This window comes from Oncorhynchus kisutch, linkage group LG28 (genome assembly GCF_002021735.2).
Source record: "Oncorhynchus kisutch isolate 150728-3 linkage group LG28, Okis_V2, whole genome shotgun sequence".
Classification (NCBI taxonomy): Eukaryota; Metazoa; Chordata; class Actinopteri; order Salmoniformes; family Salmonidae; genus Oncorhynchus; species Oncorhynchus kisutch.
The window spans coordinates 13,500,541-13,523,444 of record NC_034201.2 but is presented as its reverse complement, the minus strand read 5'-3'; the positions used below and the strand labels follow the sequence as shown (position 1 = coordinate 13,523,444).

Sequence of the window (22,904 nt, the reverse complement as noted above, 5' to 3'; positions counted from 1 at the left end):
CATTTAGTAGTCAAACCTAAATTCATATACACTCATTCTTTACACGGTACTCAGTTGACTGAAACATTTGTCTGTGCTTATCAAGACAGCAGATGCTCTCTGTATTCGTAACATTCCCGGTCTAGTGCTTGACTAATAGGAATAGCAAAAACTAAGCCTTTGGCGCCATCTACTGAATTCGCTAGGTTCTTGTTTACTCATTCCATCATTCCCCAGAACATCCACTTCAAAAACTACTCATAACGAACAGAGACCTACAAATAACTCAAAACGTAGAAACAAACACTCCGGGGATCAACGCTGAAGCACAATAACCCTCAGTGAGTTTAACAGTCCAGACAAGTTCCTCACCGGCACTGGTTGACCAAGTCAAAATGTCCTTGGCTACAGAGCCATAATACACTGAATGTACAAAGCATTAGGAAAACCTGCTCTTTCCATGACAGACTGACCAGGTAAATCCAGGTGAAAACTACGACGCCTTATTGTCAGCTGTTAAATCCAATCAGTGTAGATGAAGGGGAGACCAGTTAAAGAAGGATGTTTAAGCCTTGAGACATGGGTTGTGTATGTGTGCAATTCAGAGGGGCAAGACAAAATGTTTAAGTGCCTTTGAACAGGGTATGGCAGCACAATCAGTTTCCCCATGTGTATCAAGAATGGCCCACCAGCCAAAAGACCCCGAGCTACCGTCACACAACTGTGAGAAGCAATGGAGTCAACATGGGTCAGCATCCCTGTGGAATGTTAGTTCATGCCCCAACGAATTGATGATGTTCTGAAGGCAAAAAGGGGTGCAACTCGATATTAGGAAAGTAAGTGTTCCTAATGTTTAGTTCACTGTGCATATTTAGTTTGGACATCGAGCTCAATATACAAAAGGTTCCTGAATTTGTGTATCATCTAACAAACTCACAAGATGTACACAACATGCATTCATTTAATGAGATGTGATTGAAGTCAATACAGACTGTAGCTTCATTATACTGTACATCTCACAACATAAGTCTGGCTCTGGTCAAAGTGGACACCTCAGAAAGGACAGTTCATCTTTATTTTGTTTCTTAATAGGATTGTATCCATTGAAAACAAAACGGTAATTATATTATTCACGATTCATCTTGGTCAAAAATCATGTAAGCATAATTAACAAACATTTATATAAGGGTGGGGGGCTGTAAATAAAACTTCACCAAATAAATACATCAGAAAGTGTACATGGTGATAAAGAAACAACAAGCATGAACAGTCGAGTTGAGAAGGAAGACATTGTTGTGCCCCAACAGGGCAACAGTCCAGAGGATGGGACTGAGGGGATGGAACGATGAAAGGCAAGGCAGGGGCCATGTTTGAATACTTCAGAGATCCAATTTTCCTTCCTACTTTCCTTGAAGTAATCACAGATCAAAATTTGGTAGATTGGTGAGGGTAATAGGGCTGGTAACCTTACTCACACATATCCAATCCCTTTATAGATCTGTGCTTAAAAAGGGAGGATACATTTGAAAACTATCCAAACAGGGACAGGATTTGTCTTCACAGTCAGAGGCAGTCTACCCAGCTACACAGTCCGTTATCCACCAGAGCACGGTTCACAGACACCAACTGGAAGACCAAGAGAGAAACATTAGCAACATGAACCCATTAGAATACTTTTATAAATGAAGAGGTTTAACAAACAGTGGACGCTTTCAAAAATATAAAAAGTATTGCATACCTCTTCTCCTTCAGTTTTCCATATCTGTACCAAGGGAATGCCACTGGTGTGACAGCTTGTGACCTGGGGAGTGTGCAGATACAGGGTAAGAACAGACACCACCTTTCCTTATTGTCATTGTGCTGACTGTACACCAGCAGGAGGAGACATATCCATGTACTTTTCTCTACCTGTGCAAGTAGTGGCAATCCTTGTGTCATTTCCTCCAGTGCAGATTTGGCTGCAACAGAGAACCCTTCTTCTCCTTGTAGATAGGGAAGAGATGTCACAGTGATATGAGAGCATGAACTTTAAACTCTGTATTTAAACTTCCATTTAAACTGTTGACAACATTTTGAAATTCGGTTTCATTAATACAGCTGAAACATACCTGGAAGGGGTGCAATATGTTCCAGGATCGCCTCAGATCCTTGGAAAGGCAAGGCAACAAAGTCTGATCTGTGGGAAGACCAACAGCAAAGTCAATCCCACGTTTCCATAGGAAAAAATGTGCAGATCAAAATGTGAGCTTTCCCGGCCATAACAAATATATCATATTCAAAATCTTGGCCTCCCAAGTGGTGCAGCGGTCTAAGGCACTGCATCTCAATGGCAGAGGCGTCCCTACAGACACCCTGGTTCGAATCCAGGCCATCACAACTGGTCGTGATTGGGAGTTCCATAGGGCAGCGCACAATTGACCCAGCATCGTCCGGGTTTGGCCGGTGTAGGCCGCCATTGTAAATAAGAATTTGTTCTTAACAGACTTGCCTAGTTGACGTGTAAGGTAATGCTTTCTTTAGGACTACCCACTGCCGATTCATTGACACCATATGGAAATGACTACATTAATTATGCAAGGAGGAATGAACGTTGGCTCCTTGCAAAATGCATGTCTTTGTCCATCTGGCTTGTAAATATTCTGTTTCAGTGTCAATCTATTTACCCACTTATCTGTGCCTCCATCCTTGGTACAGTAGCTAGTTAGCTAGATTGCTTAAACTGCTAATAATTTAAGCAAACTACACGATGAGGCAATAAAAGTCATTTTACTTCCTCTAAATCAGCGTTTTCCAACCCCAGTCCTCGAGTACCCCCAACAGCACAATTGTATTTTGTAGTACCAGACAAACTCAACTGATTCAACTAATTGAGGGCTGGATGATTAGTTGACAAGTTGTGTACTTGTCCAGGGCTGTGTGCACTGTTGGGGGTAGTGGAGGACTGGAGTTGGGAAATGCTGATCTAAATACTCCTCTTTGGTGGACAATTCTGTGTCAGTCACAGACTTACAGGTGAGGGAAACTTTGCTGGCCAGCACCAGTTGGTTCATTGAAAGTTTGCTTGCGAGAGTGTGCTCTCAAAACCGATCGGCAGAGTAGAGAGCGATGATGCGATTGAAAGAACCTGAACCAACCTCCATGAACAGCCAATGTGATTTATAGAGGATGTTGTTTTTTTCAATATAATATTTTGTGCTGGACATGTTTTTAATTTGGTAATTATTATTAAAATTTATTATTAAAATTATTATTATAATTTTAAATTATGCATAAAATTAAATCATCCAAAAGAAGGTTTTTCCAGGTAATGGAAACACTGGTAAATTCCAACATCAACTTCTATTCCAGTTACATTTAGACTCGCCACAGTTAGTGTGTCACCTGATCTGGCGGAGGGTGTCGATCTTCACCAGGACATAGCCTCCATAGTCCACATAGCAGAGCTCCACCTCCTTGGTTTCTTCATAGTAACCCATCACCTGCGCTCTCCACCAGGCTCCCTCAGGCATCTGGGCAGCACAGATCACTCCCACTGTGGGTGTGTGAGAGAGAAAAACATTTGAGATAGGAAATTACACCACAGAAAGATACTATCATCCGAGGGTAAGGAGTCCCAAGGCCCTGACTGTGCATGCCTACCTTCCACTGGGGCCGGCAGGGGAGGGCACCCTGGCTGTGCATGCCTACCTTCCACTGGGGCCGGCACCCTGGCTGTGCATGCCTACCTTCCACTGGGGCCGGCACCCTGGCTGTGCATGCCTACCTTCCACTGGGGCCGGCACCCTGGCTGTGCATGCCTACCTTCCACTGGGGCCGGCACCCTGGCTGTGCATGCCTACCTTCCACTGGGGCCGGCACCCTGGCTGTGCATGCCTACCTTCCACTGGGGCCGGCACCCTGGCTGTGCATGCCTACCTTCCACTGGGGCCGGCACCCTGGCTGTGCATGCCTACCTTCCACTGGGGCCGGCAGGGGAGGGCACCCTGGCTGAGAATAACACAAGCTCATCTGTTGGTCCAGGCTGCGGAGAGCATAGAAGGTTGGGTGTGTGTGCTGCTGGAGGAACACATAGTTCCCAGAGGCTACTTGGATCACGGTTACCTCAACTGTCACCCTATGGGGAAGCAGCAGCTGAGAGAGAGAGGCTTTTAGTCAACGCACTACCCACCGTTCCACACTACATCAGCCAACCAAAAGATACTACTTACCCAGGATGTGATGGGGAGAGAGGGCAGTCTGGCCACTGGAGGATGGACATAACAGCTGGTCACATCCAGATCTTTGAACTTCTTACTGATCAGCTCCAGAGCACAATCCACCTGCTCCTTTGACCCTGGAGGAAACAGACGGACAAGCTGAGCAAGTCACAAGGGGCAATGCAGCTACCAAAGCCTAGGTACCTGACTACAAGTGATGTCCTGTTGTGGAGAGCCAGCGTCTTGTGCACTCACCCTCTATATGGCAGATCTGTAACTCCTGGGTGTAAGGCAGGGTGGCGATGAAGATGTTTGCTCCGGATGTCTCCTTCAGGTAGCTCACATACCGCCCCTGCTTCCCAATCAATCTCCCAACAAGATGCTGTCGGACAGTGAAACAGAATTCAAAGAGAGATAATCATGCATACGTTCCTATACCATACTAGAAGGTGTATGTGTGTGTTTTTCTCTGAGTGGCATATAGGCTGTCCATGTCACCCGTCGCATGGCTTGCTCTGATAACGTGCTCAGATGTAACCAATTCCACCGAGCACATCTCAGAGTAATTGGAAGGAGCGGTCTGTGTGTGCATTATACATATATATATATATATATGCCACAGATCAGAGTCAGGCAGCATGTCCTTGAGTGAGAACATGAGGACAGTATGGCATCAGGAGGCAGCAGGATTTCCATTACACACTACCAGACCACAGCCCCAACCACCGTTCCCCATAGCACTAATCAGACAGCTGTACCCAGCTCAGTGTCACCGAAGTGCCTGGTCTCAGTCTCAGAGAGTATTTACTGCAGCACACTACTCTACCAAATCTGGGCTATAGCTAAATGGCTCACACTACAAGTAGGCAGGACAAAACTGAGTCGGTGACTTCTGGTATTTCAAAATATATAAAAATACCGTTGGAAATTAATATTGAAAGTTACATTTACATAGTTTATTCCTAAAACTTCCGACATTTGGATAAATAACTCATGTCAAAACACAGCTTAAAAGGTGTCCAAATCAATAACCAATGCGCAGAAACAGTTTGTGATATTGGAAACCTAAAATGTAACATCTACACATGCAACAATAGTAAATCAGTCCATTTGATTTATTTTCTAAAGCACAAGCACCAACCACTTGTTTTGACAAATGTCAAAAAGACATTCAGATTGATTAGTGATCAGTGTACACCCAGAAAAAAAACATGGAAACGGGAGATATCTTTTACCTCACTGGTTAGATGACAATGATAAAAATCCAGAATGTTGGATTTTGATACGGGGGTCACCAAAACGCAACACTTTTGTAAATTACTTTATCGATATCACATTGAAATCAATAGAGTGACACAAATATATTTAAAAAGACAGGTTGCACATCCTGTAAATAAAATTTTAAAAAACATGGAATCTAGGAATAATTTGTATATCACTGGTAAAGGACAACTTTTAGAAGACAGCCAGCTACATTTGGAAGTGTTGCATTTTGATCAAATCAAAGTTTGTTGGTCGTGTACACAGGTTTGCAGATGTTATTGCAGGTGCAGCGAAATGCTTGTGTTTTTAGCTCCAACAGTGCAGTAATACCTAGCAAAATAAATACACAATCCAGAAAAATTCTAAAATATCATAACGAGCAATGTCATAAATATATTGTTATAATGGTGTGTAAAAACAATATATGAATAGAAAAGGTGTACAGCAGTCGTTATATAGGATGAGCCTTGACTAGAATACGGTATAAGTATAAAGTGGGTAAAAAAATTTTTTTAAGTACGTACACATTATTAAAGTGACTAATATTCAATGACTATGTACAGTGCTTTCAGAAAGTATTCATACCCCTTGACTTATTCCACATTTTGTTGTTACAGCCCAAACCAAAAATATTCTCACCCATCTACACACACAATACCCCATAATATCAAAGTGAAAACATGTTCAGCATTTCTGCTAATTTATGGAAAATTAAATACAAAAATACCTAATTTACATAAGTATCCACACCCCTGATGCAATATTATTTGTTTCCTCTTTTTCAATCAGTCTGTTTTATCCGGAGTATTTCTCCTGTCTTACCTGGTGTCCTGTGTGAATTTAAGTATGCTCTCTCTAATTCTCTCTTTCTCGGAGGACCTGAGCCCTAGGACCATGCCTCAGGACTACCTGGCATGATGACTCCTTGCTGTCCCCAGTCCACCTGGTCGTGCTGCTGCTCCAGTTTCAACTGTTCTGCCTGCGGCTATGGAATCCTGACCTGTTCACCGGACGTGCTACCTGTCCCAGACCTGCTGTTTTCAACGCTCTAGAGACAGCAGGACTGGTAGAGATGCTCTTAATGATCGGCTATGAAAAGCCAACTGACATTTACTCCTGAGGTGCTGACTTGCTGCACCCTCGACAACTACTGTGATTATTATTATTTGACCATGCGGGTCATTTATGAACAATTGAACATCTCGGCCATGTTCTGTTATAATCTCCACCCAACACAGCCAGAAGAGGACTGGCCACCCCTCATAGCCCGATTCCTCTCTAGGTTTCAGCATTTCTAGGGAGTTTTTCCTAGCCACCGTGCTTCTTCACCTGCATTGCATGCGGTTTGGGGTTTTAGGCTGGGTTTCTGTACAGCACTGAGATATCGGATTTACAAAGGGCTATATAAATACATTTGATTGGTGAGGCTGTGGAGGGATTCCAATTGTGGTTTTAAAAGAAAACATGAATCATCTGCGTACAATGACACCTTTGTTTTTAAGCCATGAATTTCTAATATTATTGTTGGATCTAATTTTAACAGCTAACATTTAGATTGTAATAATAAAAAGATATGCCAATAGTGGACAACCTTGTTTTACTCCGACAGTTTAAATACTTTGTAGAAGCATCTTTGGCAGCGATTACAGCTGTGAGTCTTTCTGAGTAAGTCTAAGAGCTTTCCACACCTACAATGTGCAACATTTGCCCATTATTCTTTTCAAATTCTTCAAGCGCTGTTAATTTTATTTAATTTTAAATTGGTCGTTGATCATTGCTAGACAACCAGTTTCAGGTCTTGCCATAGGTTTAATCAGGTAAAGAAGGGGTTTAGCTGGTCTGGGAGCGAGGCGTCTGTGTATGCAACGTGGCTGGCTTTCCCTTTATAAGACGTGATTATCTGGAGTCCCTGCCATATACAGTATGACTCGTGTCTGAGCAATTGAAATGTGACTCCACTTTCTCCCTGTACTGTCGTTTTGTCTCCGATTGTCTTAAGGAGGACCTAGGTGATCGGTTTGTAAATGTTCATGTTCCCAGTCACCTTGACGTAGTTAAATGCGGTGGTTTGTGCTTTCAGTTTTGCACAAATGTTGCCATCTATCCACAGTTTTTGGTTTGGATAAATTCGTCAGTGGGAACATCCTAAGCATTTCACCGATTCAGTGTATTCGTCGATACTATTCTGAGGCGTCCTGGAACATTTCCCAGGCCACATGATAAAAAAAATAATAATAAAAAAAAACAGATTCTGATTGGTCAGGCCAATGTTGAACAGTCCTTACCACGGTAGCTTCTGGTTTAACTTTATGCCTATAGATGTGGAGGAGCAGAATGGAGGCGTGATTTGCCGAAGGGAGGGCCTTGTTTCTGTCCAGGAAGGGAAAGTAGCAATGAGCCAGGGTCCATGTTGCACATATAGCACAGGAGATGTGCGGACAGAATTTCGGTAGCGTTTTCCTCCGACTTCCTTTAATAAATTCCCCAGCTACAATAAATGTGGCCTCGTGATATGCAGATTCCAGTTTACACAGTTCCTTGAGAGCAGTCGTGTCAGTTTGGGGTGGGCAGGGAATATGACCGAAGAAAAGGATAATCTCGGGAGGCAATGCTGTCAGCATTTGATGGTGAGGTATTCCAGATTGGGAGAACAAAAGAACTTGAGTTCCTGTACGTTACCACAATCACACCATGAATGTTTGTTTCATTACTAACTCCTCCGCCTCTCTTACTCTGCCCAGAGTCCTTTCTGTCCATGAGATGGACGGATAACTCTGCTGGCTGAATGGACAGGGCAATAGATCCGGAGAGTGCCACGATTCCATAAAACAGTATGTTACAGTGCTTAATGTCTCTCTGGAAGGAGACCCTGAGCTCGTCTACTTTATTGTCCAGGGACTAAACTTTAGCGAGTAATATACTCGGAAGCAGTGGATGGTATGAAAGACGCAAGTCTGACTAAGGCCCCAGTCTTTCAACCTCTGAAGTGGGTCGCCAGCATATATATTTTTATTATTGACTATTACATATCTACCTGTAGTGAAGCCACTCAATATTTACATTACATTCAGTGATCTAACTCCCATCCAAAGTGACCCACAGGAGCTACCCGGGTCAAGTGTCCCACCCAAGGGCACGTCGACAGATCTCCCACCAAGTCAAAAAGGGCAACCCAAACCAGCGACCTACCAGCCACCAGCCCAAACTCCCAGACAATCAGCTGCCCCCCACAGTTCAGACTTCTGCCTCCCATGCACATACCAACAAAATTTACAAAAGAGAAAAACATAAAAATTCAAAACAAAAAAGATTTAAAAAAGCCAACTGTATACATTTGAGTGCATGTACGCACGTGTGAGTTTGAATGCAGTTTTGATCCACACACACACACACACACAAACACATCAGAATCCAGATTCACAAAACACTTCTTACTCAAAAACATAAAGCTTAAGAAAAAAATGTATGGGTTCATAAGATAGTTTGTAAGTGCAATTCCTCAACAATATCTTAATATTTAACGATTTTCTTATGAATTTGCTTGATATGTTTGTTGCTAGGTAACCAGTTTTGTTGGCCATCTAAGCAATCATGTTAGCATATTTTGTACTGAGAATACTGTTGGGTTTGGGTTTAAAAGAACCAATACTGAAACTTACAGATAAAGTTTGAGTGAATTAAACATGTTCAATTGCTTTCATAAGCTTATTCTCTCACTGCCCTGAGTTTAAGACAATGATTTAGTCATCTTGGAATTAACATTTCCAATAACCATTTCCAAGAATGTAATTTCTTCTTAACTTCTTGCTTAAAGGAGAAACCTAAGAAATAGCAACTTTGCCTAACTTTCCTCTTAAGGCTACAGTTAACTGCCATTAAATCCCTACCTCTCGCTGCCACCCGCCTCCTCCATTTTGGGGTAATGCTGTAATCAAATAGTTGTAATATATTGGATTGAGCAGACCTTACGATAACTCCATGAAAAAGACAACTACCATTACAATTTAAAAACAAAACATATTTTCCATAGAGACAGGTCTTTTACCAACCAGTACATTCAACCATAATTTGTTCTATCGTTTTTGGGGGATGAAATTGAAAGCAGCTCTGCAGTACTTTTTTGAAAGAGATAATTAAATATTTTTCATTTCATTCGAAAATGAGACATGACAAAAAGGCTATTTTTAAACCATGGATGAGCTTTTCTTAGTAACCTACTTGAGCCGTTTGTGACCCGATTCAAGAAACTAGGCATATGTCGCAAGTCACGACTTCAAAAATGTATTATCAAAATGTGCTTCTTTTGGCAGAAATGCATTCTAACAACTTTGATGTGCCTTAATATCAAACTTGCATGCCACCTGTAAATACGGGAAAAAAAGGTTAAATTACGAGCCTAGTTGGTTTAGCCAAAGAAAAAGTGGAATTTGGGTATGATAGCTAAGGAGAAAACACGAGTCTGGATTACATCGTCAAACTAAGGCAACGATGCATGGCATCAGACCGGAGACGCGTCAAACCATGATGTATACTGGTAAGATTCAGATATTACACATTTCTAATTTTGACAGAAATTTCATTTCAAGTGTACTGTTAGCTAGCTAATGTTAGTTGGCTGGGTCTCTAGCTAATGTTACGTATATGATCTTATTCTTAAATTTCTCAGACACTAGCTATAGCCATATAACCTCGTTGGTTAGCTACCTGCTGATTCATGCAGGGTAGTAACGTCATGAGTTGTGATTATGGTCCATTATTTAGTTAGCGATATGTCTTAACAAAAGACTCCACAAATTTTGACAAAGCATTTTCATGTCAAGTTAAAGTGTACTGTTAGCTAACTAACTAAAGTTACCTCATGCGTTGGGATTCATCGTTTACCTAGCTAGCTACATTTCTTAAAAGACTCATCTTCGCGTGCAAGAGCGCAGAATAACTGATGCATTTTTGAATGTTTAACACCCGTTGAATATGTCAGGAAACATTGGCAACAAAGAGTAATTCAATTGTTGCTAGCAGCAAAGTTAGTCACCAACGCGCTAGATAACATGAAAAAAGCCTAACCAGCTCTGCTAGGGCGAGTAAAATGGTCAGAGTGGGATGTTTTCTTATTATGTGTCTGGAATTAGCTAGCCAATGCTCGACTGTAGTTGTGAGGTCAGAGCTTTCGGAACTGTACTTATTGGCCAGAGGATTCAGTGTGCGCTCTGAATGCAAAACCACAGAGAGCCATAGGGAGAGTAATGTTCAATGAGCTGTTCCCTCTCTCTGATGTCTGGAAGTAGCTGGCAAGATAGTACAGAATGGTTGGATCAACCCTTAAAGAAATGGGACTCAGGCTTAAGAGGGTGTGACCAATACTGAATGGTGTAAACACAGAAGGACTCTCTAAAAGTTGTACCAAAACATTGAAAGAGTTCTCAAAAGATAGTTTAAAAGTTGATCAACTTTCAAAGCAGAATTACTTTCCCATCGTTTCCAAATGCAGTGTATGATTATATCATTTTCTAGCTCAGTCTACTTTTATCTTATGTAAAAATGAAAACAGACATTCAAATGTTGCTACATAAGATCAAATCTAGGTGGGGAGTCACATTTTGTTAAATTAAAATAATTGTAAAGCTTTTAGAGAGGTTTAGTGCTTTAAAAATTTCTACCCACCCAGTTCATATTCATTATATAGATGGGCACAAAATCAATTCTCACATGATTTAAAATAAATAAATAAAAATCAAGAGTACGTAGCCACATACGTAGGTAGTAAACGGAGATATGACTAAGGAGTTAGACAGGTATTTACCTCTCCATGGCAGGATCTTGTCTATTTTACTAGTTTTCTATTCAAATTCATTGGAGAGCTCATTTATATATTTTGGGATATGAATACCAAGTATGTCTCCTTCACCATCAGCCCATTGTATAGGTAAAGTTCAGGGTAAATACGAAAGTTGGTACACTTATCATAATTAGTTTAGTCCAGAGGCCAAAAAAGTTTAGATCTTCAATGAGACATTGCAGGGATCTAGCATCCAGACTTAATATAGCACTTGAGTCACTGGCATACATGGACACATTTGTTTTTAAGCCTTGGATTTCTAATCCTTTGTTGTTATTTGATCTGATATTAAGAGCTAGCATTTCGAGCTCCATAACGAATAGATATGGTGACAGCGAGCACCCTTGTTTAACTCCGACAGTTAAAACCAGTCTAAGACCGGGGTTCCGCTAGCGGAACGTTGACAAGAATTGCAGAAATGCAATTATAAATATTTAACTTGAATTAAAATCAGAAGTACAATACACCAAATGAAAGCTAAACCTCTTGTTAATCTAGCCACCGTGTCAGATTTCAAAAAGGCTTTACTGTGAAAGCAAACCATGCGATTATCGATCTGCAGACAAAACATCACATACAGTTACCAGCCAAGTAAATTAGTCACGAAAGTCAGAAATAGGAATAAAATTAATAAATTACCTTTGAAGATCTTTTGGCAATACTAAAGGTCACGACAAACAATAGTCGTTTTGTTCGATATAATCCATTTTTAATAGCCTAACACGAAACATTTTGTAAGCGGCTTGTATCGTAAATTCAGTGTCCTTCAACTTTGGACGTAACGTTCGATGTAATTACTCACTCTAAACGGACGTTTATCGAGCCATGTTTGCAATCCTCCGTTTGTTAGTAACACAGCCATACCTCATGTTTTTTTTCCCGGGACATATTGACCGAAAGGAACTGATTTGAACACACCAAACTATGTCCTCATTGCGCACCAATGATATGAACAGTTCTTTGTTGATTGACTGCATTTCGAACCAATGAACACTGATCATCTTGAAATCTAGCTTGGTAGATAGCCAATGAGCTGAGGTAAACGGTAATAGGTAATGGTTCTATCCGGGAAGACTAGCCTTTGTGGGAAACTCGAGCATAAACACAGCCAGTCGCAATTGAAAATTCTACCAGAAGCAGCCACGCTGGTTACGCACAGCATTTTTGTTTTGAGAGCATTTTCAGAGAAGAATTATGGCGAGTAAATCTGTCAAATCAAAGACAGTCAAAATATACAGATCTACACGATATTATTGAAGAAATTGATAGGGATAGTGGCAGTGAATTACTCCAAGATGATTCGGACAGGGAGAATACTTGACTCAAAATCTATTCTGATTGTGAGCCCATACTGCCAAGGTGCCCATCCCCCACTGAAGCTGGTCCATCCAGCCGGACCCCTGCTGTCCCTGGCACCACACCTACCCCCGCCCGGCCATCTAGAGGTGTGAAGTCGGTGACAAAGAAGCAGAGGAAGGGAAGTGTGGAACCTGCTGGCAGAGAGGAGGAGGATGTGGCGCCTCCACCTCCAATATTCAGACCAAAAAGGCCACCAGGATCTCAGCTGGACATGACCTTCAGTTGTTTTTCACCTCGGCAGTTGTTGATTCCCTGGTGTTGAACACTAATAAGTACGGAGCTAAGAAGCAGGCAGGCAAGAAAGAGGGATGGAAGCCCATTTCAGATCTTTTTTGTTACCTTTCTATGGTCATTTACATGGGCCTTGTAAAGTTAAAAACCCTGAAGGACGACTGGAAAACTGCACCCCTCTATCAACTGCATTTCCCCACCACGGTCATGTCATGCAAAAGGTTTCTGACAATCTCACGGGCGAGTCATATCAGTAACCCAAAAGTTGAGGACAACGAGAAGAAGCGAGGTACGGCAAGGTTTGATAAGCTCTGCAAAATTAAACCTCTACCACAACATCATTGAGGCCTGCAATACTTATTTTCAGCCCACCAACAACCTTTCCATAGATGAGAGAATGGCCAGAATTGGCCAAAAACAGTACATGCGCAACAAACCAACTAAATGGGGTTCCAAAGTGTTTGTTTTGGCCGATTATGCGTGTGCATACACGTGCAATTATTATAATTTTTTGTTATCTATGAGGGGAAGAGCAGTTGTGTGACTGGTAAGGGCATTAGCTATGACTCCGTTATGGATTTTCAGCTGCTAAGGAACAAACTGTTTGTGGATAACCTGTAAACAAGCCCTACCTTGTTCATAGACCCGAGGAAGCTGGAGATGTGGGCCTGTGGCACCATTCGGACCAACAGAGTGGGATTTCCGAAAACCAGGGTGAATGACATGCCTAAGCGGGCCGACCAGGGTAGCATGAGATGGATTTGCGAGGATGGCCTGTTCTTTGTGAAGTGGATGGATACCAGGGAGGTGGTCATGTGCTCCAGTATCCACAAGTCCTTCAGTGGTGATACTGGGGCATGGACCACCAAAAATATCCCGATTCCAGCTGCTGTGAAGGACTACAACAAGAGCATGGGAGGTGTGGACCTGTCAGATGCGCTGATAGGCTACTATAATGTTCTCCACAAGACCATGAAATGGTACAAGACATTGTTTTATCATTTCATTGACATTGCTGTGGTGAATGCCTTCATGCTCCAGAAGGAAATGGCTAAGAGCTGTGGACAGCCCCCCCCATCGCACAGCTAGCCTTCAGGGAGCTGCTCATCCAGGAGCTTGCTAGCTACAGCAAGACCACTGTTACACTTTCTGTCCCCTCCGCTCCAACCAGTGGTGTTCACATGCCAAAATTCATCATTGCAGCCAGGAATGTGCCTCAGGGCAAAACAGGCTCAGTAGGGAGGCTTCGTTGTGCTCTTTGCCACAAGAAATCCCCTGTCACCTACACCACCTGTTCAGTGACTCTCTGCTTCACACCAGAAAGACACTGCTATGGGCTATGGCATCAGCAGCACAATATTGTGTAGAGGACTGAGGGTCTTCACATTATTGTACATTGAAAGTGTAAATAGGTACTCTTGTTATTTTGAAATATATTTTTTTTTCCCATTACATTTTTATTTTTTTACTGTTCAAATATATATATTTTTTTTGGGGGGGGGGTATGTTAGAATAAATGTTTTGTATATAGTTATTTGCAATGTACCAATTCGGGCACATTTTGGGAAATTTGTGAGGGACACCTGGGTGACTGCACTCATTCCTGAAGGAACCCGTCTGAAACTTTGGTCAAATACTGTTGCCCACTTCTGTTCTTATTTGAAATTATCCCCAGCATCATATCTGAATGTTTGGCTGTTCTTGTTCATTTCAAAGATGCAACCGTAAACGTCTGATTATTTCCTTGTATTTTCTTCTACCAGATCTATTGTGTTATATTCTCCTACATTCAATTCACATTCCCACAAACTTTAGAGTGTTTCCTTTCAAATGATACCAAGAATATGCATATCCTTGCTTCTGGGCCTGAGCTACAGGCAGTTAGATTAGGGTGTGTTTTCAGGCAGAAATTGAGAAAACCTGTTAAGGATGGCCCTCCAGTTTTCAAGCTCTGAGAAATAGCCTCCATTTACTATTTTACAGCTGGCGTTGCTATACATAATTTCTACCCATTGAATAAGAGACTCCCCGAAATTGAAAAAAAATCCAGCCATTTATATATAAAATCCAGCCTTAATTTATTAAAGGCCTTTTCAAAATCTGCTATGAATACCAGGCCTGGCTTCTTAGACGTTTCATGTTGTTCTATTAGTTGTCGTATATTATCTCCAATGTATCGTCCATGTAAAAAACCTGGTCAAAACTTTTGTTATATCACGCGTATCATTACATGTTGAAAACAAACAATACAACTGGGGCAATTTCTTTTGGTTAAATGTGCCGTTTAAACATACATTATACAAAAGCCACTGGGAAACTTGGAATAACCTATATAGTGCATTCGGAAAATATTCAGGCCCCTTGACTTTTTCCACATTGTTACAGCCTTGATTAAATACCAAGAAAATCCTACATCTACAAACAATACCTCATAATGACAAAGCGAAAACAGATTAAGAAATGTTTACAAATTTAAAATAAACATGATTCAGTATTCAGACCCTTTGCTATAAGAAGTTCATGTGCATCCTGTTTCCATTGATCATCCTTGAGATGTTTCTACAACTTGATTGGAATCCACCTGTGGTACATTCAATTGATTGGACATGATTTGGAAAGACACACACCTGTCTATATAAAAAGGTCCCACAGTTGACAGTGTATGTCAGAGCAAAAACCCAGCCATGAGGTCGTAGGAACACTCCGTAGAGCTTCGAGACAGGATCGTCGAGGCACAGGTCTGGGGAAGGGTACCAAAACATTTCTGCCGCATTGAAGGTTCCCAAGAACACAGTGGAACACACTTGCTTCCAGTCAGCCACGTTCATTAGTGAGGTCGGGCACTGATGTTGGGCGATTAGGCAATTCATCCCAAATGTGTTCAATGGAGTTGAGGTCAGGGCTCTGTGCAGGCCAGTCAAGTTCTTCCACACTTATCAACAAACCATCTCTGCATGGACCTCGCTTTGTACATGGGGGCATTGTGATGCTGAAACACAAAATGGCCTTCCACAAAGTTGGAAGCACAGAATCGTCTAGAATGTCATATGTTGTAGCAAGAAGATTTCCCTTCACTGGAAATAAGTTGCCTAGCCCGAACCATTAAATAGCCCCAGACCATTATTCCTCCTCCACCAAATTTGACAGTTGGCACTATGCATTTGGACAGGTAGTGTTCTCCTGGCATCCGCAAAACCTAGATTTGGCCGTCGGACTGCCAGATGGTGAAGCGTTATTCATCACTCCAGAGAACATGTTTCCACTGCTCCAGAGTCCAATGGCGGGGAGCTTTACACCACTCCAGCCGACTCTTGACATTACACATGGTGATCTTAGGCTTGTGTGCGTGAGGATGCTCGGCAATGGAAACCCATTTCATGAAGCTCCCGACGAACAGTTAGTGCTGACGTCGCTTCCAGAGGCAGTTTGGAACAGATGATTATTTTTTATTTTTTTCACACGCTACGTGCTTCAGCACTCGGCAGTCCCGTTCTGTGAGCTTGTGTAGCCTACCACATTTCCACTTCACAATAACAGCACTTAAAAGTTGACCAGGGCAGCTCTAGCAGGGCAGATCTTTTATAAACTGACTTGTTGGAAAGGTGGCATCCTATGCCATGTTGAAAGTCACTGAGCTCTTCGGTAAGGCCATTCTACTGCCAATGTTTGTCAATGGAGATTGCATGGCGGTGTGCCCGATTTTATACACCTATCAGCAACAAGTGGCTGAAATAGCCGAATCAACAAACTTGAAATGGTGTCAACATTCTTTTGTATATATTTCTCACTAGTTAAACTACGTAGAGATTTTTTTTTATGTTCCTAAGCACAATTTAACTAGGTGCTCAAGACTATAGCGTCCAACATTTGAAGTCCCTACTACAAGCCCAAAAATTACAGACATTAGAGAACCTAACATTGCAATCAGTAGCCAGAGAAAATATATTATCAGTAATGTGGTGAAGTGATGAGAGAGTTAGACAGGGGAGGTAGACTCACCTTTGGCACCTCTATGTCCCAAACAGTCGGTGGCTGGCTGCTGTTGTAACTCTGGATGTATTTTTCAATTTGCTGATCGCTGTTCAGCAGTTGACTTAGCGGACTTGGACTGTTGATATGCTGGTTGTCCCTGGCTTCGTGTTCAACGTAACGGTCTACAGAGTCCATGCTGGTCACACCAGAGCCTGGGGCAGTACGGATCAGTCACTAAAAACAGTCACTTGTGTTGTGTACACAATGTAACCTCGCAAACACAGCAGCACACAAAACACCCACATACAACAGTAACAGGGGAGAAAGAAAACATTCTGGCATGGCGAGAGTTCTCTTACCTGAAAATACTGCGCCAAGAAGGCAATACAAAAAGTTAAATTAGCATGCAGGGGAATGTTCCCTCATCAGCAACTGTAAAAACGGTCTACGGTATGGTGTCTAGCTAGTACTGAGACTAAACCAGGTTCACATTCTATATGGGAACTCTAGCAGCTGCAGGCTAGAGTATTGCAAAATAAAGATATTTCTTCACTGCAGTAAAATCAGTCCTGAAGTCATAAGGCAGAGCTAAAACAGGACACCAGCCACTGGTGTGTGACAGCAACACTAAGAAATAAAGGGGACAGGTCAGGTTGAACAGAAAGATACTGATATATTGTGAGAAATTGAAAATCTGCTATGAGGCGACTCACCTGGAACAGCCACCTCTGTCCTGTGACCATTAGGGAGGGCCATGCTGGGGGCCCCCAGTCCTTCAGCGGGTCCCCTGGGTGGTTGCAGGCTCACACTGGGGCTAGAGTCCTCGCCACTGGAGCTCTCCTCAGAATGACCTAAGCTGGAGCCAGAATCACCTACTGCAGAATCTTCTGCTAGTTCTGCCTGCTCAGTCTCAGTTCTACTGCTGCAGTCATGTTTCACATCCTCAAAGACTATAGGAGATGAACATATGTTCTCCCTGCCAGTTATTGAACACTGATCCTCCTGCAATAGACCAGGCATCTCTCTCCCAGTCTCACTGTTACCCACTGAGATGATATCTGGGGATGTGAAGGGGTCCCTGTTACAGAGAGGCCCAACATTATGTTCTAGTAGGGTCCTATCCTTCAGGACTTGACTCACTGCTACTGAGACCACGTCAGTAATCAGACTTGACGCCAGCTGGTTAATTTCCTCTGTGTTACTCCTGCTAAGTTCACACTCCTCAGACTGGTCTTTCTTCTGAGGTGATATCAGAATGCCCAAAGGCTGCCTTGAGGGGGACACCTGACTGGTAAGGAGGTTGATGGGGGAATCCAGACAGGTGTCATCCTGTAGACTTGACTCACAGGTTGGTTCTTCCACAGCAGGCAGGATAGATAGGTTGTCTTTGGAGAGGAGGCAGTTCTCAGCCAGATCGGTTTGAGGCTTCATCTCTGCAAAACAAAATGTAATCTTGTCTTCTCCAACCTCTCCCTCTGGGTCCAGTCTAACCTCCCCTGGGTCTAGTCGAACCTCCTCTGCAGCCTCTTTGTTGAAAGTTCTGTTTGTAGTGTCCTCCAGCGTCTCAGAGAGTGGCGGTGCATGTGGCTTTAGGCCTGCACTCTCACCAGAGTTAGGATTAGAGCCTAGGTCAAAGATAGAAGAAACTTGTTCCTCATCAGAGGATGGCTGGTTTTTATTTTGTAATGCTATATCCTTCTCAGGTCCCCCCTGGGCTTGGCTCTTAAGTGCAGTCTCTGGGAGTACTTGAGCTGAAGACTCAGTTCTCTCCGTAACGTGCTTCACAGTAGTAGTATCGAGGCCTCTACTCAGACACTCTGCAGCCACAAACCTTTCCTCCGGTTGTGATTGGCAGAGTGGGATGTTAACCAGCTTTGCTGCCGCTTGTGTGTTTGTACAATCAACACGCTCCTGTTCCACTAACGACCTCTTCCTCACTGCGTGCCTGTCCCGATCTGTCCCAGTGGAGTGGCCGTTCTCCACAACACCAATACCTCGGTCTCTAATGGAGGAGGACAGGTGCGCCTGGTTTGTGGTCGTCTTATCCTTGTCAGTGGGTTGTTCTTTCTTCCGAGAGGTGTACCACCACAGGCCTAGGAAAGCCAACACTCCCGACAGGGAGAGGACCAGAACGGATTGAAGCCTCAGCACCATCCCCTAATCTCCTGCTGCTAACAGCAACACCTGAGGAGACATACACAAGTTAACACCATAAAAACAAATCACAACACACCCAGTCTCTTTTACTTCTAGCAAGGCTAGAAAGGTGTGAAGCACTGATGATAAAAATACCATTGAGGGGATGGCTAAGGGGGCATGGCCACACTATTCTAGTTTAGCGAGAAAAAACCCTCCGTCTCCACCACACCACCCCTCTGAGCAGCAATCCCATTAGCAGCCAGGCCATAGGGACAGCATCTGATTGCAGCGAACAAAGCACACGTGTCACGTTACCTTCTGCAGAAGTTAACTTTGGGAATCTGGGTCTGGGGCTAAGGGGCCGGGCCCTGATAGGACAATGGTAATGCACCACTGTCCAGTGTGGTGCATTACCAATAGAAACTCACTCATTATTACCTACTGTGGGGGGAGAATCAACTTATCCGTCATTACATATCAGTAATTATGTTGCCCAATAGTTTTTTGCCACAGAACAGAAGATTATACAGTGTAGCAAGCTAGAAGTATTGTTTACAGTTTGGCCAGACCCTGACCGGCTGTCCTACATGCAGGTTGACCCATAACCTTTTGGTAGAGAATTATAAAAAGAGGTGAGCATGAAAGGCTCATAAGTTCACAGATCCGGTCAGTCCAATGAAACAACGCAATGGGCTATATTGCAGTTACACTTAAGCCTGTGACCTTCAGGTTTTGGCCAGCCCTACCGCGACATATGCAAATTCTAAGAGGGCCGTTGTGTGACTTGACTTTGACCCTCATGGAAGAAGTGCCAGGCAGGGTGTGCTGTGGAAAATACTCTAGTACTCATCTTCAAGGATGAAAGCTCTTATTTCCTAGAGTTCGTTTCAAGTTCCCACAGAACAAAGGAATAATAACCATTAATAGCATCATAAACATCTGAGCCACGCAAATATATGGTTCTGAAAACGAATGCCTATGCCTATAGGCTACAGCAGTTCATTTATGAACGTGATCTTAGAGACAGGAGAAGAGGTGTAGCCTAAATGTTTGACAAACAAGCAGGTTCATGTGACAGCCCTGTCTTAGTATTCCTCAGAGGATTTCCAAAACTATGCTCAATATCTAATTCCCTTTGCAGGGCATCCTCTCCACAACCAACAGGAAAGGGGAGTGACAGGCCTAACATCCCATGCTCAGCAATATCTACCCTCAACAACTAGCCCTCTTGACTGCAGATATAGAGAGCTAGGGATTATAGAGGTTCTATCTACAAAAAGATGGAGATAATTGGCTTTAAAGGGATACTTCAGGATTTTGGCAATGATGCCCTTTACTTCCCCAGAGTTAGCATGCTAGCAGATACCCAATGACTTCCAGTCAGTGCGCTAATGCTAGTTAGATGTAGTTTCGCGGGTCAATGCTAACTTCCTTCATACTGGATACAGACATTAAAAAAATGGTATCCACAAGTACATCGGACTATGGGAAAGTAGATAAAGGGCCTCATTGCCAAAAAAAAGTATCCCTTTAAAGTTCAGAACCCTCATTGGTTTAATGTGTCAGCAATCTTTCATCTTGTATTCTTTTGAACTGAACATGAATCAGGGTATTTAAAGTACTGTGTCAGGTAGAGAATATTGAACAGAACAAAGCTATGTCAATAACAAAAATTGACAACAAAACAATACAGATAGGACTAAGTGCTTAATTTCCCCTCTGCTGCACAGCATGACCACAAATGTGTTCTTTGCTAAAGTATGTTTGTTTATATTAAATTGTAGGCTAAACTTATGAATCGATAACATTGGTTGAATCCTTGTAAGGAATAATCAATTATTAACATGCGCCTAGAATGTTGCTGTTCAATTTTGATAATGAATGTAACAGTAAACTGAAGGTGGTGTCAGAAAAGACGAGACAGTACATGGCATAGGAAAATAGCAATGGTACACATGGAAACAGTTTCTATTTAATGCCTAACGATTTATCCTAACAGGATTGAGGGACCTCTAGCTATTTGCATTAGGTCAAAAAGTCAGCAAGCATGGACCCACTGAAATAACTAGCTTTAAAAACATTTGCTAGTCAGACCATTACTACTGATGGCTGATAGCCGTTGGCAGAGTAAAGCATAGCACAGAATTTCCAGCTATACTTCCTGAATTCCCGACTTGGAAGACAACATAGTTGGGTCAGGTGGTTATTAAATAAAATAATTGTTTTGTTCCATGAAGTAAGCCAACAATGTGTACGTCGCCATCTTGTCTACTTCAAATGTTCTCATTTGTCAAGACAGGCGAGTGTTGTTAAACGCACCGCTTGATTTCTAGATGGCGCTCATGACATGCAGCACTTTGGTGTGGACATCCACCCGTCTCAATCAATGAGACAAACCGTCTGCATAGAAGGTTAGAAGACATGCGTGGTCTTCCAAGTCAGGAATTGTCGCCAAGTAAAGGCTGGTCGAAAATTTACTGTGCTATGCTTTATAGTACCTAAGGGCAGTTAGATGGGCCGCGGCAAAGGTTTTAGAATTCAATGGGAGTAGTGCGGAAAAACTGAAGCAGTTTCGCAAGCAGCACGGTTCGTCCCGTGAGGCTCCAAAAGAGGAAATTAGCTGAAGTCTTGAGCGGCTACCGCGTGACTTCGTGAGAAGTATCAGTAGCTTTATGATGCCTAATTCTGGCACGTATCACCCCCTATAGCGCATGGGCAATCAATGTTTTAATGACAACATTCAAGTTGAGCTGACAACCAGGACCGCAGGAAGGCGACTTTTCTCGCAATTCAGTTGCCATTTACCACAGCCTTTGGGAACAGCGCCTTTGGGAACAGCTATCAGCTGCTGTTAGCCAGCTGGAACAGTATTACTTTTTTTATTTGACCTTTAACTAGGCAAGTCAGTTAAGAAAAAAATATTATTTTCAATGACGGCCTAGGAAAAGTGGGTTAACTGCCTTGTTCAGCGGCAGAACTACACTTTTACCCTGTCAGCTCAGGGATTCGAGCTTGCAACCTTTCGATTACAAGTCCAAAGCTCTAACTACTAGGCTACCTACCGCCCCAAATGGTCTGACTAGCCAATGTTCTAAGACAACCTGTGGTCAGAGTTTATGATGAGGCTGATAAAAACTAAACATGACTGATTGGCACTCAAACTGGTGTACACAAGCAGCCCAATTCAAGTATGTTTTTCCACTAATTGACCAAATCACATTAGGTTTTTTCACATATCTGCTTGGTCAACAGAATCAGAATTGGGCTGCCTGTGTAAACGCATCCATATTGCACTGACAGTTATCAGCATCACTTTCTTTCTCCCAAAAGACACTGACATTTCATCCTTCGTTTGCACGGCCGAAATATAACCATCACCAAATGTTAGCCTCTGCAGTTGTCATTCTGACCGGCTAATGTGTTAAATGGGAATCAAGTGCGTTGGACAACTCGCTAGTTAGTTAGCTAGAGTGTTACTAATTAATAGAGCGCTAACCTTAGCTAGCTCCCACTTTAATTACCGCAGTTAGAAGTAACTAGCTAGCTAAGTTAGCTAGTTACCAAAGCAGAGAAGTTTGCGATCCCCTTTGCTTGCAACAATCGAACGTTTCCTCTGGTTTCTCCCCATTGACATGCAATGCATTTGGCACTGGTGCAAGATGAGGTTGATAGTTAGCCAAACAAACTGCTAACATTTGGTAGCTAGATATCTACTCACCACGTGTTTAATATCCCGCTTAGCTATATAACAGCACACCAGTAAATTGCTCCAGCTACCTCTTGGATATCTCCACCTGTTTCTTTCAGCACACAGTCACTTTTAGAAGTCGGGCAGCTTTGCTCCAAATACTGGAGCCAATCAACCCTCGCGATAGTATTGCCCAGGGAGGGAGACTGCATGGTTTCATAGGTTGTCACCTCCACAACCA

The 22,904-nt window shown here is 42.7% G+C and overlaps 1 protein-coding gene across 3 annotated transcripts; it reads right to left on the bottom strand.

Annotated features, from left to right (window-relative positions):
* Positions 1-922: 922 nt before the first annotated feature.
* Positions 923-22,886, bottom strand: LOC109872860 (A-kinase anchor protein 1, mitochondrial). 3 transcript variants are annotated; one of them, XR_004206035.1, is made up of 11 exons: positions 22,694-22,865; positions 17,550-19,020; positions 16,864-17,048; positions 4,431-4,557; positions 4,188-4,312; positions 3,619-4,110; positions 3,361-3,511; positions 2,088-2,155; positions 1,888-1,961; positions 1,718-1,780; positions 923-1,605 (listed from the first exon to the last, which is right to left on the bottom strand). XR_004206035.1 is itself a non-coding variant. In XM_020464238.2 (11 exons), exons 2-11 carry the CDS (start codon positions 18,988-18,990, stop codon positions 1,543-1,545), a joined length of 2,475 nt encoding a protein of 824 aa, XP_020319827.1. In that variant the 5' UTR covers positions 18,991-19,020; positions 22,694-22,886; the 3' UTR covers positions 923-1,542. The 3 variants fall into 3 exon arrangements, 2 of the variants coding, with proteins under 2 accessions (XP_020319827.1, XP_020319828.1); XM_020464238.2 differs by having other exon boundaries at positions 3,933-4,110; positions 22,694-22,886; XM_020464239.2 differs by having other exon boundaries at positions 3,933-4,110; positions 22,753-22,864.
* Positions 22,887-22,904: the final 18 nt, after the last annotated feature.

Excerpts from the sequence above, each read along its gene's own strand:
- LOC109872860 (XM_020464238.2), bottom strand. The coding sequence starts at position 18,990 with ATGGTGCTGAGGCTTCAATCCGTTCTGGTCCTCTCCCTGTCGGGAGTG. Across the intron at positions 17,049-17,549 it reads GACAGAGGTGGCTGTTCCAG|GCTCTGGTGTGACCAGCATG; the intron begins GTGAGTCGCCTC and ends GTACTGCCCCAG. Across the intron at positions 4,558-16,863 it reads GGGACATAGAGGTGCCAAAG|CATCTTGTTGGGAGATTGAT; the intron begins GTGAGTCTACCT and ends ACTGTCCGACAG.